This window comes from Rhincodon typus, chromosome 30, assembly GCF_021869965.1.
Source record: "Rhincodon typus isolate 14 chromosome 30, sRhiTyp1.1, whole genome shotgun sequence".
NCBI lineage: Eukaryota > Metazoa > Chordata > Chondrichthyes > Orectolobiformes > Rhincodontidae > Rhincodon > Rhincodon typus.
The window spans coordinates 30,768,589-30,793,136 of NC_063361.1; the positions used below are offsets into that span (position 1 = coordinate 30,768,589).

At 43.2% G+C, this 24,548-nt stretch overlaps 1 protein-coding gene across 2 annotated transcripts in view; it reads left to right on the forward strand.

The window, feature by feature from the left end:
* The first annotated feature begins 11,065 nt into the window (after window positions 1-11,065).
* Window positions 11,066-24,548, forward strand: part of cacnb1 (calcium channel, voltage-dependent, beta 1 subunit) — a 254,622-nt gene continuing 241,139 nt past the window's right edge. For both annotated transcript variants that reach the window (XM_048614763.1, XM_048614764.1), the window contains exon 1: window positions 11,066-11,321. In XM_048614763.1, coding sequence (XP_048470720.1) covers window positions 11,241-11,321 — 81 coding nt within the window. In that variant the 5' untranslated portion in view covers window positions 11,066-11,240. The remainder of the gene's footprint in view (window positions 11,322-24,548) is intronic.

Consider the following 24,548-nt stretch of genomic DNA (forward strand, 5'->3'; position numbering starts at 1 on the left):
GCCTGCTGTGTTCATCCAGCTCTGCACCTTGTTGTCTCAGTTAAAAACTTAATTGCCTCAGCTAAAGTAATGGATAATGCACTACATCAGGGCTAACCCAAGCATAATACGACATTTTGGGATAGGTTTAGATCTATTTAATGTTGTCACTTGTACCTAGGTACAGTGAAAGCAGCTTTTGAGTTTTGAATTGTATAAAAGTCTGACTGGGAACAATTATTTTGTGGAGCAATCTCAGGAGAACCTCCAACTACTTCTCCCAGTTGAAGTAAATGAACAGCATGTGAGAATTGGGTTTCTCTCTGAAAAAGAAAGAGCCAGAAATCCTCCCAGATAAGGAATCCAAGCAGCTTACACTGACAGAAGCAGTGAAGAGGACTGACTTCTACTCATTCCTTGAAGCTGCTGTACATACTGAATTGAGCTAAAAAGCCAAACTTTCAACTATTCTGCTCTGAAGAGCATCATCGTTGCTGAACAAAACTCTTCACAACCTTTCACCTCAGTCAACCAACCAGCGACGGGCCTACAATCCAAAATAAAGATCTGAATAGAATGTCATCTTTTTCAGTGACTTATCTTTATCTGCTTTTCATCCTAATATGGATTGAATAAGTAACTTTAGATATTTTTGAATCAACTTGTTCAGAGGTGTTAAGATGCACATCATAAGGAGGGATGCAATGGCCTAGTGGTATTGCCACTGGACTATTAATCCAGAGACCCCAAGAAATATTCTGGTGACTCATGTTTGAATTCTGCCATGGTAGAATTTGAATTCAATAAAAATCTGAAATTGAGAGACTAATGGTGACCATGAAAGCATTGTCAATTTTTAGAAAAACCCATCTGGTTCGCTAATGTCCTTGTGGGAATGGAACTGCTACCCTTACATGGGCTACATGTGACTCCAGACCCGCAGCAATGTGGTTGACTCTCAGTTGCCCACTGGAATGGGCAATAAATGCTGGCCTAGCTGTCAATGCCCTCATCCCATGAATCAACAAAAAAAAACACACCTGACTCAGCAGTAGGGACACTAGCACTACATCACAAGAGCCTGAATTAGTAATTTTATAAACTGAGTGCTTTCTTTATCATCACCAAGGCATCCATGGTATTTTTTCATCTATTAACCACCACCAGTAAATTACCCATGTTCTCCACTTGATTAATTTACATGCAAAGTTGGTTAAAGACAATGCAGACCATCAGGTAATATAAGATCCCATTCACATGTATGAGCATTCTTAAGTCGGGGTCTTGCAATATTATGTTATGTTAATTGTGTAAAAACACTAACTGTTTCCGTCTGAGGGAAATGCTCTTCGGACAGTAATGTGGACTCAATGGCCAAATGGCCTGCTTCCACGCTGTAGGGATTCTATGATTATATTCGGCATGGACTGATTGGACCGCAGGGTCTGTTTCCGTGCTGTATGATTCTATGACTAATACTTTGCTGCATTTTTTTTCAATCTAATCACTTCAAATTGATAAATACCAATTCTCAGCTCACAGATCACTTTGACTGAATGTCTTGTATGTGGTTGTAGCACTTATAAATTGGTAACATCTCTTTACATTTATCCCAAGACCTCTATCAGATCACCTTCGCACCCTTCTCTATTCTAGAGAAGCCTGTTGATCCTATTGTGATCAGTAGCCTTCTCAGTTTTGGCATCCTTCTTGTCAATTTTTTTTTAACCTTCTCCAGTCCCTCCACATTGTTTGTATCATACAGAAACTGGGACTATGCCTTATCCACTAAGTGATTAGAGACAGGGCTTGAAGCTGGAAGAGGACAAGGTACAAAATTAATTTTAAAAACCCTCAGTTTTATATACTGATACCTTACTTTTATGACTGTCTTGTGTTTTTATTTCATAAATGGTGTTTATAATCTTTGATTTCCGGTGGTCTGTGAAACAATGGATTAATTGGTTTGGGTGGTAGTTGTGATGCAATAGCAAGGAAATGAGTGTCAATCTCCATAATTTTTTCTATCAGGCCTGTTCGGGACTGGCATATTAAACTGCAGATAAAACAATTAATAGGGATCTCCCACTTATCTCTGTTTCTTTCAGAAATGGGTGACCAGATGCTTCATCTGTTGGATTGTCTGGGGTTCATGATGTGCCAAAGGGATTTAGTCCAGGTGATGCTCTCCTCTGGGGTGGTGCTACCTGCTGTCATGAAGAATGTCCCATTGGCTGATTACCAGACACAGTTACCATGGTGATAATTGTATCAGAGATAGTAGGAACTGCAGATGCTGCAGAATCTGAGACAACAAGGTGCAGAGCTGGATGAACACAGTTCCTACTACCTCTGATACAATTTTAACCCCACTGCAAAGCCTCTTTTAAGGATGCCTAGCCTGAAGAAGTTACCCTCCTCCCTCCGGACAAACCTCAGGGGATCGCTCTCCCACTGCAACTCTCTCGTATCCATCTTCTATCCGTCTCCCCCTTCTCCCTATTTATTTCAGAACCCCCTTCCCCTCCCCCATTTCTGATGCAGAGTCTAGGCCCGAAACGTCAGCCTTCCTGCTCCTATGATACTGCTTGGCCTGCTGTGTTCATCCAGCTCTGCACCTTGTTGTCTCTGATAATTGTATCATTTTGTTTAATGTCTCTCAGTTCCATCCTGGTTCCTGGCCATTTCACTGGGCCACCTTATTCGATGTTCAACTGCTGTATACAGTGAGGCACCTTGAATAGTGGAACATTCACATGACTGCAGCTAATGGCAAGTTGTCAAGATAAAACCAAATTGTAAGACACTCAAAACAAAGCTGTCTTTTACACCAGAGATAGTGGGAACTGCCGTTGCTGGAGAATCTGAGATAACAAGGTGAGGAGCTGGATGAACACAGCAGGCCAAGCAGCATCAGAGGAGCAGGAAAGCTGACGTTTTGGGTCTGGACCCTTCAGAAGAAGGGTCTGCTGTGTTCATCCAGCTTTACACCTTGTTATCTTTGTTTTTTACACCACACTAGTTACGAGAACCAATAAACAAAACCAGGTAGGCCATTGAGAACTGCATTTTCTGAAATAACTTAATGCACTTTGCTAATCATTTTTCAACAATTTTACATCTCTATTTCACTATCATCTCTGTGGCAACATGCACCAATTGTGCTGCGGTGTTGACATGCTCTTTACTTGTGCAATCACTGATGTTTAAACTGATGCTCAGCACTTTTCGGCAACAGAACCAGGCAGAAAAGCCACCTTGTACATATCATTGAATCTAACAGATGGTGAAGAATTGGATTACAGACAAATACAGAGTCCACCATTAGCTGTGGGAATGTACGTGACTTAATTAGAAGCAGGAAATGCTACAAATACACAGCAGGCCCAAAAGAAGCTGCTAAGAGAAAGGGCAGATGAACATTACAAGTAATGAATCTGCGTCAGAACTCAGTATGGATCAAAATCACAACGCAACTAGTAACTCCTAAATCAACGAAGGACTGCAAAGAAAGCTTCCTCATCAATTTATGTGATAGCTTTGCATCTAACCATATTTGTCATTCTTTAATTTGTTATGGTTGTGTGCTTGCTTCTGTAACAGAATGTTGTGGGTTCTCAGAAAACTTGAGCATGTAATCTACCTGACACCCCAATGCAGTACTGAGGGCATGCTGCACTTTTGGAGATGCTGCCTTTTGCATGAGAGGGTAAACAGAAGTTCTGTCTATGCTAACAGGCCGATGTAAGATAACCCAAGATGATGTTTTGAAGAATAATGGAGATGTTCTTCATTGTGTCATTGTTATAGAGTCATAGAGTCATAGAGATGTACAGCAAAGAAACAGGACATTTGGTCCAACCCGTCCATGCTGACCTGATATCCTAAATTAATCTAGTCCCATTTTCCAGCATTTGGCCCATATCCCTCTAAACTCTTCCTATTCATATACTCATCCCGATGCCTTTCAAATGTTGTAATTGTACCAGCCTGCACTAATTCCTCTGGCAGTTCATTCCATACACGTACCACCCACTGTGTGAAAAAGTTACCCCTTAGGTCCCTTTTAAATCTTTCCCTTTTCACCTTAAACCTGTGCCCTCGAGTTTTGGACTCCCCTACCCTGGGGGAAAGACCTTGACTATTCACCCTATTCATGCCTCTCATGATTTTATGAATGTCTGTTAATATTTATCGCTTTGCCAGAGTCGCTAACAAAACAAATGGGCATTCTGAAGAAGGATCACTGAACTTGAAACGTTAACTTTATTTTTCTCTCCACAGATGCTACCAGACCTGCTGAGTTTCTCCAGCAATTTCTGTTTTTGTTTCACATTTGTAGCATCCACAATTTTTTGTTTTATTAAAACAAGTTGTCTGGTCATTCTCACCTAAATGTTTGCAGGAGTTTGCTGTGTACAAATTCACTGCCAAATTTCCTGCATGACATTAGTGACAAATGCATGCCATTTGTTATGAAATATTTCAGTGAGTGCTAAAGGATGGAGCTCTATATTAATGCAAATCTTGCATTCCTTCCAACATTTTGTTTTTAGCAGAAAACCAATCATTTTATGCTAGCTTTTCCACCTTGACAACTTAGCCTCTTCTTTAGAAAAGCATGCATTTGCAAGCAGCCTCCAATCTACTCCACAATACTCTTCAAGGTTGACCTCCCTATGGGGCTATTTAGATTATTTTATTACAGTGAGTACCTGACCAGGGGCCAGAAAGGAACAGGAAGGGTAATACCTGGCACTGTTTCAGGATCCAGACATCAGAACTGTGTCTCAAATCACCAATTCCCTTGAAATAGCTCCCCAGTCTACTAAAGAAAACTGCTAGGTTTTCCAAAATCCTATAATTGTCTCAGGATGTCCCGTTGCGCTTTATGTCTAATAAAGCCTGATTTGATATAGGGTCACTGTTGTCATCGCAGAAACCAATTTGAGCTCAGCAAGATCCCACAAACAATGATGAAATAATGAGCCAATCATCTGAAATAAAAACAAGAAAAGAAATTGCACAGACAGAAGGCTCTGAAGCATTATAGTATCATTTTCAGGAGCTGCACATCTTCAGTGTTTTCTGTGCTTTTAGTAGTAACATGAAAAAAGCGGTGAAAAGCCTCAGCTATTCTGTGTGGAACTCTGGTCCAAACTCTCAAGAAGCATATAATTCTGCTTGCAAACTGCAATTCCTTTATTACACCCTCCTGTGAATCCTACGAATATTATTATGTCTCAGTGACATTGTAATAGCCTCTTATGGTCTTCATTCACTGTAATTTCAGTATTGCTTTGTTGTTTTTGTAATTATTTATTTGTTTCCACGGTTACCTTCGTACCTACACAGCAGGAACAGTTCACTGAGTTACAATGAGATGACAACGGGTGAAAATTGGAGAGTGAATCCTTTCTGCAGCAGTGCTGCTCTGTTTGAGGGCAGACAATGCATCCTTCTGAAGTCTGCCATGGTATTTGCAAGCACACTATCTGGCGATTTGGTCCAAAGGTTTACATCAGTATTTATGTCCCACTCTGTTTTATCTCACAGCGCATGTGTCACATATCTTTAACAGAAATGCTCATGATATCATCACTCATGTGACCTGAGAGTATAAAGGTCTCAGTCTCCTTCATAATTGGGGCCACTAGAAGCATGGCACATTGATGGGTGTTTGCTTCTGTTTGTCACCAGATTAGCCCAGACATTGAACTACCTGTGATTTTAATATAGGATACTGCTGCTAAATCAGTACGATATTCCCACATCTAATTCTTATGTTACAGGAGCTAATGTAAGTATGCCTCATCCCTGTTAGGCGCAAAACCCACAACATGGAGGTGTTTACATTCCACACTGAGTCACCTTTTTTCCATCGAACCTCATCAATATATCCTGTTAATTCCTCTCTCCCTCGACTGTTATTTAGCGTCCCCTCAAAAGCATCAAGGGACATGTACTGCAACCATATCATGTGGGAGCAGCTACCACATTCTAACCACTCTCTGGATAAAGAAGCTTCTCTCAAATTGAAATCTTGGCTACACCACAGTTAGTGTACTGCAGTACAGCTGTAGTCATTAAAGTGAAGTGCGATTGGAGAGGCTGCAAAAACAGTTCATAAGCCTGACACAATAACTGTTCTCTTATAGACAGAAGGCTGGGCTGAGCCCCTGCTTCACTGGCCTGAAAATCTATTGGTGGGGAAGGTCAGGGACATCCTTCACTATAAGCTTCAGACCCCAGATGTGGCTCCTGAGTCACACATTTTCATTGTAGAAACCTGAAGGCCCTGTTTGAGTCACTGCCTGGGTCGTGGGCACACACTGCAAGCAGCATTGCCTGTGGTCACTACGCGCTGGACATTGAGAGAGTGAAATCCCGTCATTTTCAGGAACCTGGCTGGGAGATGCCCAGGAGCCGTGAGAACCAGATTTCTACAGCCGATGTCCCCTTGCACCCAAGGAATCCCAGTAGGGGCTGCAATCCCATGGCTCAGGCAGCGTGGCTGTCTATGTCCATGGTGACAGAGCAAACTGTAATGGGGAACAATGAACTGATGAATGCACTTGCGTATTGCCGATTGGGAGATGCAATACAAGTTGCCAAGTGATGTCTAGAAGGAGCTAATAGCAAGAAAGCTCAAGGCACTGTGAGTTTCACCCCCATAGTACAGCACTGTCTCCCAAGCCAAACAGCTACAGAGCTAGCTGCAGGTGGTAGGAGTTAGAGGGAATGGCTTCTCTCATAATATGACCACATCTCCTGCAGTGACCTTCACTCATCTGGAAGTAGCTGGAACACTCCTGTACACCCTTTCTCTGTAGAGTGCTTGAAGATGCTGAAGACCCTTTGCATATGCTGCTCGCTCATCCACAACTGCAGCACGTCCCCCCTCAACCCCCACCCGAGATTTAAGTCTCTGATTCTGCTGCTGTTGCTCTTCCTGTCTTCTCCTCCCTTTCCTTTGTCATCCTCTGAGTCTTATCAAAGGCAGCTGCTGGGATCACTGATTGCTGCATTGGGAAGGGAATTACTGCGCTTTGAAGAAATAGTAGGACTGAGAAACATGATTTGCATCTGGCACCTCATCATGATCAATGGTAACATGAGGGCTTTAGCAGGCTACCCGTATCTCAGGTGAAGGACAGCCCTGCCATCTCCTGGACACAGAGAAGTGTGACCTTCATAACCCATGACTGGTACCCTGCTTTCCAGGTGCTGAAATGTGCAACATATTTGTGTTCTTTATCTTAATATTGCTTTGCAAATAGGACAAATGTGTCAAATTGGACAATGTAAACTTATTTGTTCTTCATTACGTCCTGCAATGCAGACTTACCCCCTGCGAAGCAGCCTTTACACATTGCAAGGTTCAGCCTACATGATGGCATCCATCCCCAGGTTGTTGACTCTCATGTACGCAGGCCCGTGAATGGTCCAGTGTAAACGATCAGATATTGATTCACCTGCAATCCCCGTCCCCCCCACCAACACCAACCCACCCCAAATCTCCACCTTCAGCACTGCTTCACTCCCCTTCTTGTGAAAGATTCATTAATGAATGGAAATAGTTGGGAGACAAGTGTTTGTTGCTTTTAAACCTTAATTGCCTTTAATGTCAGGGATGATTTTGAAAATTCAATGAAAAGACCTTCAGCGATTGCTCACACAATAGCTTTTGGCACTTTCAGTTTCAACATCTTGTTATGAGTGTGTGTTGGCTCTGCCTAAACATGTGTGAACATAACTGGGGCTCAGCCCTTTTGCAACACCCCAATTTAGAAAGTGACTTGGTGCAAGGTGGTGGCCGTTAACATTGATATTGAGCCTTTCAGTTTCTACCCTTTCCCACCACATCAATATTCTACACTCCCATAACTTTTGATGCTCTTCTCCTTTCATCTAACGTCACTCTGTTCTTTCTCAATATCCCATTTAGACTATTGGTCTTTTCACCTTCTCTTTTGATATTTCTGCTCTTCCCTGATCTCACTCCCATTGAGACTTACACCCCCATCATTCAGTTCCACTGCTCTTTCTCCCTCCCCAAATCACCAAATTATCCAATGGTGTTCCCCACCCTTAATATCTAGCTCCCACCCTTTGTAGTTCCTATTGCCTCTCTGAATGTTACTCTCCTCTTCTGACTTCCAGTTTTCTCTCCTCATTCCCTAGGATATCACCCCACCCCCACCAGTGTTCTCCACCAAATCGTGCCCTTTAAATTCCATTCCCCATCTTTCCCTTTGCCCCAGTCCACCTCCCTGTTTTCCTTTTCTGTTAATTCCCCCTTTCAGGTTGATTCCCCCTTTTAGGCTAATCTTCCATTAAAGTTGCTCCCCCTTTAACTTTGATCCTTGTTTGACTGTCTGGATATTAGCAAGGGTGGCTGTTCGCTTGGGTTTGTTAGTGGGCCCGTTAAGTCTTCACCCTGAACACTGTCCCTGTTTAACAACAAACTGCCAGACTGCATCTCAATGAGAGTTCTGATGCATTCATGAACATGGAGAGGCTTCAGCCCTTGCACTGTTAGTGTTTGTGTAAGTAAATAGTTTTTGTTGAGGGTGCTATGTTAGTGAACTTTTTTACACTTCCGAGGTTGAAGGAAGCAGTGAGTGCTGCCAAGTATATAGGGATTTTGCACAATAATATTTCCCCATTTTCAGTGACAAGATTGCATTAATGAACACAATTCCAGTGGGCCAGGGTGTTAATGGGTAACCATGACATGCTGATGAAAACAAGAGGTTCCTGCTAATTGCAGTCATGAAAGCCAACCTTTCTGCTTACTGCTTTAGAAAGGTTGCGTGCAAAATCTGAATGGCCATTACAAATTGTTTCCAGTGCAGCATGGACCTATGACACCAAATTCTGGGAAATGGGAAATTTAGCCCTTCTGCCCTATTCCATCATTCAGTGATTGATCTGCAATCTAACTCCATATTCCCACTTTTCCCTGTGTCCATTAATACCTTTAATTAACGAGGGTCTGTCAATTTCAGTTTTACATTCAATTACAGATCTTTCATCAATTGCTACTTCCAGAAATGATTCCCAAACTTCTACCACCCTTTGTATCTAGCAGTTCTTCCGAGTTTCACTCCTGGAAGGTGTGGCTCTAATATTTGGATGATGTCCCCCAGTCCTAGTTTCAAAAACACTGGTGGAAATTTTTTTTCTCTTTATCTACCCTGTCCTTTCTCCCCTAATATCTTTTAAACTGTGATCAAATCATTCCTTAACCTTCGATATTCTCTGAGCAAATAATGCTTGCATTTGTACTCTTTTGGAGTCCAGTTATCATGCTGGTAAATGCCTGGAAATAGGATTAAGATTCTACACTGTATTGCATTGACATCTGGAAAGGTTTTTGTGCAGAGTGGATGGTCTGGTTGGTTTTAGGGCTAAGAGAGATCCTCTTGTACTGTGTATCCAGCTGTTTTATGTTTACCCTGCTGTACTTATTATTGACACTGAAGGTGAGGAAGATGTGAGACATAGCTGGTTGTGTTATCCATAAAGAACTAGGAACCAATTACTTGTATTAGTGTTCCAGTGGGCCACATTCATGGCTGCACTGGAGAGTCTTGCATCAGGTTACATGACACTGACCTGGACATACTTCTAGCCTAGCAGCATGGTAGAGTGAATACAAGACAAGGAGCTCTGAACTTTGAAAGCCTAAGTATGATATTTTCTATGGGAACCAGAAAACATAACAACAGGATTTCAACTTTGCTGTAGCTGCAATGATAATTAATGTATGTTCCAGACATAGTGAATTACTGTTGTAATGGCAATGACAATATATGTCATATTAGTTCATAGAAACCTTACAGTGCGAATAGAAGCTGTTCAGCCCATAGAGTCTGCACCAATCCTATCCCCATAACCTTATATTAACAATGGCTAATCCACCTAGCCTGCACATCCCTGGACACTATGGGCTTGCACATCTTTGGACTGTGGGAGGAAACTGGAGCACCCAGAGGAAACCCACACAGACATGGGGAGAACGTGCAAACTCCATACAGAAAGTCGCCGGTCGGTGGAATCGAACCTGGGTCCCTGGTACCTCTGGTGAGGCAGCAGTGCCAACCTGTGAGTTACCGTGGCACTCTAATTTCTAATATTTTAGATCTCTTATGTTTAGAAGCTCTACATTCCAAGATTATCTTGTTCTGTTCTCCTAACTGGATATACAATGGAGGCTGTGCCAATGTTTAATGGCAACGTTGGGGTGGCATAGTGGCTCAGTGGTTGGCACTGTTGCCTCACAGCACCAGGGACCTTAATTTGATTCTAGCCTCGGGCGACTGTCTGTGCTGGGTTTGCACATTCGTCCCATGTCTGCCTGTGCAGGTTGAGTGGATTGGGCATGCTAAATGGTCTATAGTATGCAGGCTAGGTGGGTTAGCCATGGGAAATGCAGGGTTATAGGGGGAGGTGGATCCGGGTGGGATGCTTTTCGGAGGGTCAGTGTGGGCTCGAAGGGCCGAATGGCCTGCGTCCACACGGTACGGATTCAATGAACATTTAGAATCTAGCATCACCTACATCTTAACCAGAATACCCCATTTCTGTGTGTAAATACTCCTTAGGCTTAATATACCCTGTATCAGCAAAGCCTGCCAACTTTGCAAATTTAGTCACAACATCAGAGGAAAATGTAGCAGGTGTCCATTACACGATTTTAGGATTCAGTCAGGAGCGACTACAGAATTGCATGACACATTTTCCCCAAGCGTGATCCACCTCTCGAATACAGCAGACTGAACATGATTCGCGTTTCAGTGCAAGCTGAGATTCAGCTATTTAGTCTCAAAGGTTTTTCTTTTCTTTAAACTAAATAAAACCCCTTTTCTCTACAAGGCAAGGTGAATATACGGCGAGGGATGGGGCTAGGGTGGGGGGTGCTGAAACTTTATTATGCAAAGCCCACCCTTCACCGACAACTTTCGTGCCATTGGTACATCTCCCACATCTTGCACCAGTTACAAAGGCTTCGGGCTGCCCGTTCATTTCCAACTGGTTCAATTCTCCATCAATCGAACCAAGTTAGGTGGAGACGCTTTGGGCTGGAGGGCGACAGATTCATTGTCTGATGGAGAGAGAAGGAGGGAGAACGTTTTGAAGACCAAGGGCTGGCGAATACAGATGTATGTGTAGATAGGGAGCGAGACAGAGAGGAAAGGAAATTAATAATACTCTTTTTTTAAAAAATGTGCTACCTGTGACTTAAGCAGTCTCCAATGGTACAAAACAGCATGTCCAGAACACCTTCAACTTCCCACGAGATACAGATGGCTGTATTTGACAATCCACCGATACAGGTAACTGTGGAGTCAAATTGTTGGGTGTGGATGGAAAATAATTGTTCATTGTCCTTGTATTTTGTTTGGATGCTTTGCTCAATATGTGAGCACTAATGGAGTCCTGCGGCTGTTTTAACATCAGGCTCCTCATGCAGTGCGTACTGCCTCGAGTTTCTGGCTGGTTTTAGGGGCGAATGTGAGATGCGGTTCCGCGGTATAGCCCCGACCTGTTACACCTCGCCTTGCAAACACTAGGCACTGCCTCTCCCGTTTAATTCGCACCCTGCTGCCATCTATTCCCCTCCTCCCCTCGTCCACTGCTTTAAATGCATAGCAACCGCATCTTATAGTTGTGTTCCCATATGCTGCAGACATTGCCTGTACTTTTTCCTGCATGTTTATTTCATCTGTACTCTCTTCTCTACCACCCCCCTCCCCACCTATTCCAGTACCATTCTGCTATGTTTCCATGTTCCGCACGGATTTTGTTCAATAACTTCTCTTTTGCATTTTGTTTTGCATTTTTGAAGATTGTTTATGCCGCCGGTATATTTTGCAATTCTATATATGGAGTGCAATAATCTAATAGTGAGCACAAAACAAATTGTCTCCTGTTCATTTTTCTCGACGTCTCTGCTCTGTGTGTATGCGCGTGTCCGTCTGTGTGTCTCTGTCTCTCCCTCTCTCGCTATGTACAGCAACTCTTCATTAAGACCACCGCATTGTTTTCTTTAAAAAAAACCTGTAACCTTAAGACAACGCTCAGGGTCTGGTCTGTGCTGTAACTGCCATAAATACAGATTTAGCTGTTAATTTGTAAAAGCTTATGCAGGTGCAAGTCTGGTTCCTCCACCCACACACACCTCTCTCCCCTGTCCTACTCCGTGCATCTATCTGTATCTTAACTCTTTCCGTGCTGGTAACTCTAAATGTTCAGGCTGAAATCATGAGCAAACTTTCTGAAGTTCTCGGTATCGTAACTTGTATAATATGACACGAGGAGGTGTCCGCTCTGAAACAGGGCTCGCCAAAGACTTACATCATAAGTTAGAGACAGTAGGAACTGCAGATGCTGGAGAATCTGATATAACAAGGTGTAGAGGTGGATGAACACAGCAGGCCAAGCAGCATCAGAGGAGCAGGAAGTCTGACGTTTCAGGCCTAGACCCTTCTTCAGAAATGGAGGAGGGGAATGGGGGTTCTGAAATAAATAGGGAGAGAGGGGGAGACGGATAGAAGATGGATAGAGGAGAAGATAGGTGGAGAGGAAACAAACAGGTCAAAGAGGCGGGGATGGAGCCAGTAAAGGTGAGTGTAGGTGGGGAGTTAGGAAGGGGATAGGTCAGTCCAGGGAGGATGGACAGGTCAAGGGGGCGGGATGAGGTTAGTAGGTAGGAGATGGGGGTGGGGCTTGAGGTGGGAGGCAGGGATAGGTGGGAGGAAGGACAAGTTAGGGAGACGGGGATGAGCTGGGCTGGTTTTGGGATGCTGTAGGGGGAGGGGAGATTTTGAAGCTTGTGAAGTCCACATTGATACCATTGGGCTGCAGGGTTCCCAAGTGGAATATGAGTTGGCGTTCCTGCAATCTTCGGGTAGCATCGTTGTGGCACTGCAGGAGGCCCAGGATGGACATGTCGTCTGAGGAATGGGAGGGGGAGTTGAAATGATTCGCAACTGGGAGGTGCAGTTGTTTAGTGCAAACCGAGCCTAGGTGTTCTGCAAAGCGGTCCCCAAACCTCCGCTTGGTTTCCCCGATGTAGAGGAGGCCACAACAGGAACAGCGGATGCAGTATACCACATTGGCAGATGTGAAGGTGAACGTCTGCTTGATGTGGAAAGTCTTCTTGGGGCCTGGGATGGGGGTGAGGGAGGAGGTATGGGGGCAGGTGTAGCACTTCCTGCGGTTGCAGGGAAAAGTGCCGGGTGTGGAGGAGCTGGAGGGGAGTGTGGAGCGGACAAGGGTGTCACGGAGAGAGTGGTCCCTCCGGAAAGCAGATAAGGGTGGGGAGGGAAAAATATCTTTGGTGGTGGGGTCAGGTTGCAGATGGCGGAAGTGTCGGAGGATGATGCGTTGGATCCGAAATTGGTGGGGTGGTACGTGAGGACGAGGGGAATTCTGTTTTGGTTGTTATTGCGGGGAGGGGGTGTGAGGGATGAGTTGCGGGAAATGCAGGAGACACGGTCGAGGGCGTTCTCGACCACTGCCGGGGGGAAGTTGCGGTCCTTGAAAAACGAGGACATCTGAGATATACGGGAGTGGAATGCCTCACCCTGGGAGCAGATGCGGCGGAGACGAAGGAGTTGGGAATAGGGGATGACATTTTTGCAGGAAGGTGGGTGGGAGGAGGTGTATTCTAGGTAGCTGTGGGAGTCACAAACTTCAAAATCTCCCCTCCCCCGACTGCATCCCAAAACCAGCCCAGCTTGTCCCTGCCTCCCTAACCTGTCCTTCCTCCCACCTATCCGCTCCTCCCTCCTCAAGCCCCATCCCCATCTCCTACCTACTAACCTCATCCCGCCCCCTTGACCTGTCCGTCCTCCCTGGACTGACCTATCTCCTCCCTACCTCCCCACCTACACTCACCTTTACTGGCTCCATTCCCGCCTCTTTGACCTGTCTGTCTCCTCTCCACCTATCTTCTCCTCTATCCATCTTCTATCCGCCTCCCCCTCTCTCCCTATTTATTTCAGAACCCCCTTCCCCTCCCCCATTTCTGAAGAAGGGTCTAGGCCCGAAACGTCAGCCTTCCTGCTCCTCTGATGCTGCTTGGCCTGCTGTGTTCATCCAGCCCTGCACCTTGTTATCTACATCATAAGTTAATACAGTTGCGCTTTTAAAAGCGATCAAAACAATTGTGAGGGCCTACGGTAACAAAAAACTGTCTGATTCATGTTTTGGGCAAGAACGTTTAAGTAGAATGACCAAAATGTTGGAGTGATATTTTTCTTTCAAATAGTGCTCTGTATGTACTGACTTGGTTTCTGTGACCAGGATGTTTGTTTTGATGGGTTCTAAGGGTCACTAGATCCGAAACAATAACCCTGATTTCTCTCCAAAGATGATGCCAGATCTGCTGAACTTTTCCAACAATTTCTGTTTTTGTTTCTGATTTCCAGCATCTGCAGTTCTTTGTGTGTTTCAGTGCTTTTTTTTTGAAAAAAAATGTTTTTCAGGATAGGTTTGCCAAGTTCTGAATGAGCAATGTGCTAGCTTGTCTTTATGAGAAGTAGCAAGATATATAGTGGTGTTTGTCGCAGTCTCAGCATCCACCTGATTGTGTTCAGAAGCCTTTCCCATCCCTTTCCTTCTGCTATTTGATCGACTTGAGGAAAATGGATTGTTACTCACACCCAATGCTTTTTACAATTTTGTTTTGTTTCAGGATAGTGAAGAAGGCATTTGGGACACTGCCCTTTATTGGTCGGAGCATTGAATATAGAAGTTGGGAGGTCGTGTTGTGGCTGTATAGGACATCGGTTAGGCCACTTTTAAAATACTGCATTCAATTCTGGTCTCCCTGCTATAGGAAAGATGTTGTTAAACTCAAAAGGGTTCAGAAAAGATTTAAAAGGATGTAGCTGGGATTGGAGGGTTTGAGCTATAGAGAGATGCTGAATAGGCTGGGGCTATTTTCCCTGGAGCATTGGAGGCTGAGGGGTGACCTTCTAGAGGTTTATAAAATCATGAGGGGCTGGAGAGGGTAAATAGTCAATGTCTTTTCCCCAGGGTAGGGGAGTCCAAAACTAGAGGGCATAGGTTTAAGCTGAGAGGGGAAAGATTTAAAAGGGACCTAAGGGGCAACTTTTTCACACAGAGGATGGTGCGTGTATGGAATGAGCTGCCACAGGAAGTGGTGGAGACTGATACAATTACAACTTTTAAAAGACATCTGGATGGGTACATGAATAGGATGTGTTTAAAGAAATATGGGCCAAATGCTGGCAAATGGGATAGGATTAATTTAGGATATCAGGTTGGCATGGACGAGTTGAACGGAAGGGTCTGTTTCCATGCTGTACAACTCTGTGACTTTATGACTCTCACGTCTCACTTGGAGGATTTTGGTCCCTTTAGCAAGACAACAAATGGGCCATTGCACCACCACTTGTTTGGAATGATCTGAAGATTGGAGGGTATAATCCCATCCAGGATAGCACTGGAACAGTCTAGTCCAGAGGTGCCAAAGGCAGCACAGCTGAGTAGTGTTAAGGATATGAGAGTTGGTGTTCTTTGTGTTGGAGAGAATACAGTTGAATCCTGAAGCTGTTGGGTGAAGCATGAATTCTCTTTCAGAGAGCTTGCACAGGCATGATGGGCCGAGCAGTGTCGTTTGGTGCTGTAATTTTCAGTGAGACATTTGCAGATGAAGTGCAAAGGAGAATGAACAAAAACAGAAGCTGCTGGAAAAGCACAGCAGGTCTGGCAGCATCTGTGAAGAAAAAAATGAGAGTTAACATTTCGGGTCCGGTGACCCTTCCTTAGAACAGTTCTGAGGAAGAGTCACCGGACCCGAAACGTTAACTCTCATTTTTTTCTTCACAGATGCTGCCAGACTTGCTGAGCTTTTCCAGCAACTTCTGTTTTTGTTCCTGATTTACAGCATCCGCAGTTCTTTTGGTTTGCAAAGGAGAATGAGTTAGTTTTGCACACAGCCTGTTAACTTGCCCTAGTTCAGCCGAACCGCAGTCTTCCCAAACTCACGCCACTATACCCACCTGCATAATTTGCAAGAATTCTGAAATGAGGACAAAATCATTGAATGCCTGCCTCAGCCACAAATGCTTTTTCTTTCCTGTGCCCAGTTTGTATTTGCAATCATTGATGATGGATTTAATTCAACCTCGTTGCCTCCGCTTTGTTTGGAGTGGAACAAAAATAGAACAGAGGTAAAATTATAGAATGTCATAAACACTAGATATTTATGGATTCTTTCTGTCTCTGTGAATTGGAATAAAACATGTATCATGAGCTGTGCTGTGAACAACACTTTCTCTGGGCTTGAGGGCAATGACAGGAGTAACAGTGAGAGAGCATCTTGTGTGGGCGATGGTGAAGCTGAACCCATTTAAGCAGATTGCAGGAAATTACTCTGTGGTGTGTGTACACTATGTTTTGATCTGGAATGAACATCTTAACAGGGTGTTGGATGTAGATTCAATGACCTTCAAAAGGCAATGGGACATGGGAAAAGAGTAGGGATATGGGCTTAAACGTATACCTCACTCAAGGGAAATCACTAGACATGTTGGGCTGAATGTTCTCCTTCTGTGCTCTATGATTAAATTCTATGGTAAATTGCACCTGTACTTATAATTTAGAGGCAGATGTCTTCAGTATTGGCTAATTAAAGATATTTATATTACATTTTTATGTAATCTGCACATTGTGATTTGTAAACTATTCCACTTTAAACACCATTGTTTACACCATATCATCTGCTTGTTATCGTATAACGTATCCTGCTCTTTTCTCTACCCAGAGGTGAGTTAGTCCAATAATATCTGAAAGGAAGTATTCTAGGGAGTTTTGTGGATAACACAACACCTCCGTACAAAATAGCATTGAGTCAGAGAGTCACACGGCTGGGAAATGGACCCTTCGGTCCAGCTTGTCCTTGCCGACCAGTTTTCCCAAACAATTAGCCTGCGTTTGGCCTATATCCGTCTAAATCTTTCCTATCCATGTACCTGTCCAAATGTCTTTTAAATGTTGTGACTGTACCTGCCTCTGCCACTTCCTCTGGCAGCTTGTTCCTTATATGACCCACCCTTTGTGTGAAAAAGTTGCCCCTCAGGTCCCTTTTAAATCTTTCTCCTCTCACCTTAAACCTATGCCCTCTAGTTTTGAACTCCCCTACCCTGGGGAAAAGACCTTTGCCATTCACCTTATCTATGCCCCTCATGATTTTATAAACCTCTATAAGGTCACCCCCTCAACTTCAGTTCCTGGGAAAACGTCCCAGTCTATCCAGTCTCTTCCCTGCAGTCCCGGTAACATCTTTGTAAATGTTTGCTGAACTCTTTTAAATTTGATCATATTCTTCCTACGGCAGGATGACCAGAACTGTATGTAGCACTCCCAAAGTGGCCACACCAATGTCCTTTACAACCGCAACATGATGTACCAACTCCTACACTCAGTGCTGTGACCAATGAAGGCAAGCATGCCAAATGCCTTCTTCACCACCCTGTCTACCTGTGACACCATTTCCAAGGGAGCTATGTACCTGGACCCCTAGGTCTCTCTGTTCGACAACACCCCCGAAGGGCCTTACCATTAACTGTAGAAATGGAATAAGATCATTGTGCACTGCTTAGTGCTGGAATTTACATTTCCTACAGTATTTATTTAAGAAAATCATGTTAATTTTTAGGTTTGCTACATATTTGGATGTATTTTTATTGATGTCTTCCTATGGCTGCCAAGATGATCGAGTAGATGAAGGTGCGCGCGTAGAAAGTAACTATTGATTGGCTGTGCCACCGTTACAGCCTTCACAACTTTACAACAATCTGTTGTCACACATTGTTCACCACTTCAGACTATCCATAAGGGTTCCCTTGCAATAGTCTGGGGTGAAAACCTGGGCTCAGTTTGGGTCTTAAGGAAATAAATTTACAGGGTGATTAGGAAAGCCGAGAATGGGAACTGCTCTTTCAGACATCCAGCACAGACCTAATGGGCAGACTGGCCTCCTCAACTGCTGTACTGATTCAATGGTGCTGAAATTATTTTTTCTTAAAATATGCTTCATTTATAAAAAAAATGTAAGCAAAAACATTTCAAGTTTTTTTACTGCAGAATTTGCCATAGAATTCAGGACATGTATGATTGTAATAGTCTTTGTATTTATCTGATATGTTGTCCATCAGGCATGCAGCATGAGGGCGAAATATTTTACATTACAAATTACAGAAAGAGCGATCAATGTAATCAAATTTCTTATCACAACATATTTCACGTCAGTATGTTTTCAATCTTCTTGATTCACAGTGTACATTCTTCATGAGGTGCCAAGGAATTCCACTTCTTCTAGCCCCTTGGTACTCAATGGCTGAAAGGCCTTAGACAGTGACCTTTCCCCAGTGTGCTTTTGCAGCAGCTGACCTAAGCTTTAGTGCATCCCTCAGCACTTGGTCCAGGACCTTGGAATGTGCCGGTCAGCAACATTTGGTTGAGGACCACTCTGTGCACTGGAAGACCCGTAGGTTTTCATTAGACCAAAGAGGGTCTTTGACCGATTGGATGCTCATTCACATGCAGCTCATGTTTGTCTCGGTGTGTGTCCTGGGGAACAGAGTCCTACATCACAGAGCTGCTCAGGAGAATTCATTACATCTGTCTCCAGACCCTTCTTTACAAAGGCACATTCGCAAGGGAACGGGATTCTGCTAGAATTCCTTCCCCAGATCAATGTTGCTGAGGTCATTTGTAGGTTTTCAACACCTAACCTTGCTTACTTCAGTCCTAGTTAAGAGTAAGATTGCACTAGTGACCAGCGATTAGAGTTAGAATCTCTGGGAACCAGAAGGCCAAGACTTGCCTATTTTGAGATGAATCAGGTCCCATTTGGCAGCAAAGGGAAAGAGCAGAGCAGGGTGGAATGGGAGGTTGGTTAAAATGCAGCATTGGCAAAGCCACAAAAAGGACATCGGTTGATCCACCATTTATTATCCACCCAGCACTATATCCCACGCACTTACGCGTAAAAGAGAATGGGACAGGTGAAACAAGATGCAGTCATTTCGCTCTCACCCAATTTGTACTCCCTCAGAAATTGAACGTTGTCCTGATCCCAACCCCTTATACACAAAGAATGCAAAACAGGAGATGAAAGCTGGCTGGTCATTTGTACCAAGGCTGGAATTGGCTTTGGCCTGCAAGCAGCTTCCCTTTAGTGGAGGTGAAAAAGAAGAGACGCAGATGAGAGCAAAGTGAGAAAAGGAGGATAAATAGAGAATATTCATCTCCATGGAAAGCTCAGCTGCATGTGCATTTGCTTGGGGCTTTTGTGTGTCTGACAATAGGAACATAGGAACAGGAGTAGGCCATTCAGCCCCTTGAGCCTGTTCCATCATTCACTAAGATCATGGCTGATCTTAACCTAATTCTATATACCTGCCTTTGGCCCAAATCCCTTAGCACCTCACCTTAACAAAAATCTCAGATTTAAAATTAACAACTGCTCTAGTATCCGCTGTGTTTGTGGAAGAGAATTCTAAACATCTACCACCCTTTGTGTGTAGAAGTGCTTCCTAACATCGCTCCTGAATGGTCTGGTCCTAGTTCTCAGACTATGCCCACTAGACCTAGAATCACCAACCAGTGGAAATAGTTTATCTACCTTTTCCTGTTAACATTTTGAAGACTTTGATCTGATCACCCCTTGACCTTGTAAATTCTAGAGAAAAAAGTCCTAATTTATATATGCTTTCATTGTAACATAACCCCTTAAATCCAGGTATCCTTCTTGTAAACCTGCCCTCCAAAGCCAGTATACTCTTTCTAAGTTGTGGTGCCCAGGTCACCTCAGAGTACTCCAAGGGAGATCTGATCAGGATAACCTTTGCAGCTTCATTTTCCAGCCTTCCAGATGTAGAAGCCAGCATTTCATTAGTCTTTTTTGTTATGTTCTGGACCTGGTTGTGATATTTTTAAAGATCTATGCACTTGAACTCCCAAGTCTCTTTGGACATCCACTGTATTTAAGTTCATACCATCTAGAAAGTACCTTGATCTAGCCGTAGTTGATGCAAAATGGATAACCTCACACTTACATTGAACTCTGTCTGCCGCAGTTTTTCCCATTCACTTAGGCAATCAATATCCCATTGTAAATTTATGCTATTCTCTACATTGTCTACAGTGCTGCCTAACTTTTGTGTCATCAGCAAATTTGGATACATAACTTTCTATGCCCTTATCTAAATCGTTAATAAAAACAATCAAAGGGAAGTCAGAACATTGTAATCCCAATACTAGGCAGCTGCCCTTCAGCCTGTTTTATTTACACACTCTGCAGAGGGAATAATGAACAGGCAAATCTGAGTTTATATAGAAATGGTAGATCTAAGTGAGCAGACTTTGTGAATTTTGCAATCATGTGAAAAGGTCCAAATTACATTATGAACTTATAAACATTTATCGTTAAAATCTCTGCCATTAAATTACTGCCTTAGAATCAGAAGGAAATGTCTGTTACTGTTTGGAGTAAGGAGAAGTAACATTTCTCTGGAGTGCTTTGATAGTTTTTGTTATTTCTTTGTAACTTAGAATTCTCTCCATCTTTTGGCATAACTCCCAGAACAACTTAATTTTGGATTTGATTCTTGAATTTTGTGTAATTTTCTGTAAACCTGTTACAGTCTGTGTAGGACAGTTTGCTATATCTGTCTGCCATCTCTGAAGTACTGGTCAATGCTGAATTATAGTCCAACACAAAGACAGTTTTGAGGTGGCTTTAGGCTGGTATATATTCGTGTTGGGAACACAAGTAGATACGCATGTTGAAGGAGGTAGTCCTGTAGCTATCTGTAATTTCCCTCCTCTGTTTTCATATTATTTTCTTGTTTGGTTTCTTGAAGATGTCCATTCTAAGACACTGGCCAGTGATGAGCAATGGACTAAGCTCCACAGGACCAAGTATTCATCTTGGATCAGAGATACAAAATCTTTCAGGAATGGGCTTCAGATTCAGATCACATGTCTAAGCAAAACAAGAGGAAAAAACAATTGCACACAAAGTAGTAGATGGGAAGAAATTGTGACTGAAGTTACTAAGAAAGGCGTAAATGCCTTATTGCCCTGTAAATCTTATGATTAAGTCCTTTCCTTTCTACTTATTGACAAAGACAACAGTCATGTATGACATGACATATATCACATTCCAAGGCATCTCACAGGAGGTTTATAAGATGAAATTGAACACTGAGGAACTTAAAGGCATATTAGTGGTTTATGTTGCCACAAGACTTGTGGCTGAGGTTCTGAAGTGCACTCTGGAGAGACGGCAAACCTTATCTTCTCTTGCAACTTTGTGGCCTCTGTTTCCACTTACTTAAGAGTGACTACTGTCTGATTCTAGGGGGCTCTGTTAACCAATTTCGGCACAGTGGCTCAGTGGTTAGCACTGCCGCCTCACAGTGCCAGGGACCCGGGTTTGATTCCAGCATCGGGTGACTGTCTGTGTGGAGTTTGCACATTCTCCCTGTGCCAGTGTGGGTTTCCTCCCAAAGTCCAAAGATGTGCAGGTTAGATGGATTGTCCGTACTAAATTGCGTGTAGTGTCTCGAGATGTGTAGGTTAGGTGGATTAACTATGAGAAATGCAGGGTTATAGAGATAGGGTAGGGGGTGTGACTCTTGGTGGGATGCTATTTGGAGGGTCAGTGTGGACTTGTTTGGCCAAATGGCCTGTTTCTGCATTGTAGGGATTCTGTGGATTCTATTCTATTGTACACACACACATCTCTGCAAATACATCGGTCACTCGTATACACTCTACCGTCCCTTCTTCACACACTCTTGCACGAGATTGCTGCTGTCTCTATACTTTCATGGTAGACATCAACATCTTGTGATCATGTCCATTCTCATTCTGCTACAATTAGAGCAGATGACCACAAGCTTGTTCGAAGTGAAAGGTTTTATAAGAGTTTGTTAGAGGAGGCAAGGTAAAGAGGTGGAATGTTTACTAAAGGAATTCCAAAGCTTAGAGCCTGGGCAGCTGAAGGCACAATAGCTGATGGTAGAACAATTAAAATTAACAAGGGGCTAGAATTGGAGAATAAGGGGCCATAACCTCAAAATGCAAGCTGAGGTATTCAGGGTTGATGTCATAAGCAAAGGTGATGGAAATCTGGAACTGTATCTTCACCAGACCTAAGGGCGAACTGAAAATATTAAATCTGAAAGTGATTTTTGTTTTATTTCGGCAAAGGCGTTAATTGTAATGAACTGTGGTAGATGGGGTTTAGGTAAACATCAGCTATGATCCAAATGAATGGCAGAACTAGCTCAAGGGGCTGAATGGTCTGCTCTTCCACAAAGGGACAGCAAAAATGCACCAGATGGGTAGTGTATCATCTACCACTGTGCAAATGTAGCCCATCTGTATGAGACTGTGAACAACCTTATGTCATTCAGCTTGCGGTGATAGTGTGGCCGAGGACTGTGATGGTGTTAATGATTGTGTAGGCTGGAGTGGCATGCACCTAATTCATGACAGCTTTGTGGGAAGTGTGCGGCAATGTACTCAGAGAACCACAGGCACTGAGAGACAGCTGCCTGAATGATCTGGATTCACCCTTTATACTTAATAATATCAGGCATGAACTAATTAAATGAGAGATCATGGTTAAGGGGCAGAATGGACTATGCCTGTGCCCAATTTTCGCAAAAATACAATATCCTGAGATTCTTACGTTGCTCACAGGTGAAATCTAAAATGTAATTATATATATTTACCGCTGTTTTCGTATGATATCTGGAAGATATATGTGTATAAACTACACACACAGGGACGGACTGGCCTCGGCAGAGAAAAAGGATTGGGTTTGCTTGTTACTTTTTCTTATTTAAGTAAAAATATTGGGGGAACTAGTTCTCTGGTGTATTTTCCATAGCAACGCCTTGATGAATCAGACTCAATTTGCTCACCAATCAGCATTGTTTTCCCATGCTATATAATTTGTAATTTGGCAGCGCAGCACTTTGAGTATTGGTTTGAAAAAACACTTTGTCAAAACCCTTTCCTCTTCCACTCATCACATCTGAACAAGAAATACCAATGTACGACAGAAAATCACTTTGTACTTTGGAAGAGAGTGCAAATTGATTGGCAGAGACACTGCCATAGAGAATGTATCACATGTTCTGCCTATCATACAAAGCAGTAACGTAGTATATTAATTTCAGTGCCAGTGTGGTGCCAGGTATGTAAGTCATAAGTTGCAGGGGCTGTTGGATTATATCAAAACAACATATCCCTTAGCTGTTTACAACAGGCAAGATGCTGAGCATAAACAATCAGCCCATGCCTGCAAAACCCATAATACAGCATTGTACCTAACATGATTCTGAAATTAGACTGCATTTGCTAAATAATCTCAAATGTGGTAAGAATTAAATAGATAAACAATTTAAGATTGTCAGTCAGTTCGCAATGTGGCTTTGCATGGACTGGAAGCAACATATAAACACAGGCAATGTTCTTTACAGATGGAAGGAACATGTGTACACATTGCACTGTTTGAACTTAAAATAAGTGACAGCATTTACTGCTTCATTCACCAGGGCTATGCCTCGGCCAATCAGAATCAACCTGCCTGGTTTAAGTTTAAACAATGTTCGGCAATTATCTGTCACACATCTTCTGTCTGGTGCAGTCTCTGTTACAAAGCCAGTACCAAACAGAGTCATCTTGGGAAGCTGTCAGTATTCTCTCCTCGTATAGTGTAAAATAATGTTCCCCTAACACTGGATTCTTGGGAATTTCATGATGAATGCAAGATTAAAAAGCTTTGACAAAATATGCCTTTCTTTCAGTTATATAAATTGCTGCTCCCTTTGAAATTTGGCACTTCTGAATTCTACCTTAATCTGCGCCAGTATGTCTCTTTTTCTCAGCAATCCCTAAATTTTACATGACAAACTTTTTTTTCATTGACGTAGGTCTATAAAGTGACTAATGATCAAGCTTTTTCTGAGCTGCAGGGACTGGGAAAGGCAACGAGTGACTCTCCTTAGACGTTATTGACTTTCTGAAAAAAAGCAAACAGCGCGGTCAGTTAATTGACTGCATTTGGGTAGCAGGAGAACACTGAGAGGGATCAGACGACACAGGAAGGGAAAGAAACACAGATGAAAGGAAGAGCCATGGTTTCCTTGTAGGGCCAACAAAATCTTCCAGATTCACCATTATGTTTAAACAGAAAAGGGTTAAAACAAATTGTCGTTCTGGCACTAGATTAATCTAGGGTTGCCAACCTTCCAAGATTGGAAGTTCCAGTACTCCAAGACTATCCTCCAGGGTACTACTGGAAGCAAATAGGGAGAAAACTTACAGGATCACTTAAAAAAAGAATGATTTCAATTCCTTCAGAGATAGTAGGAACTGTGGATGCTGGAAAATCTGAGATAACAAGGTGTAGAGCTGGATGAACACAGCAGGCCAAGCAGCATCAGAGGAGCAGGAAGGCTGACGTTTCGGGCCTAGACCCGTCATCAGAAAAATGATGAAGGGTC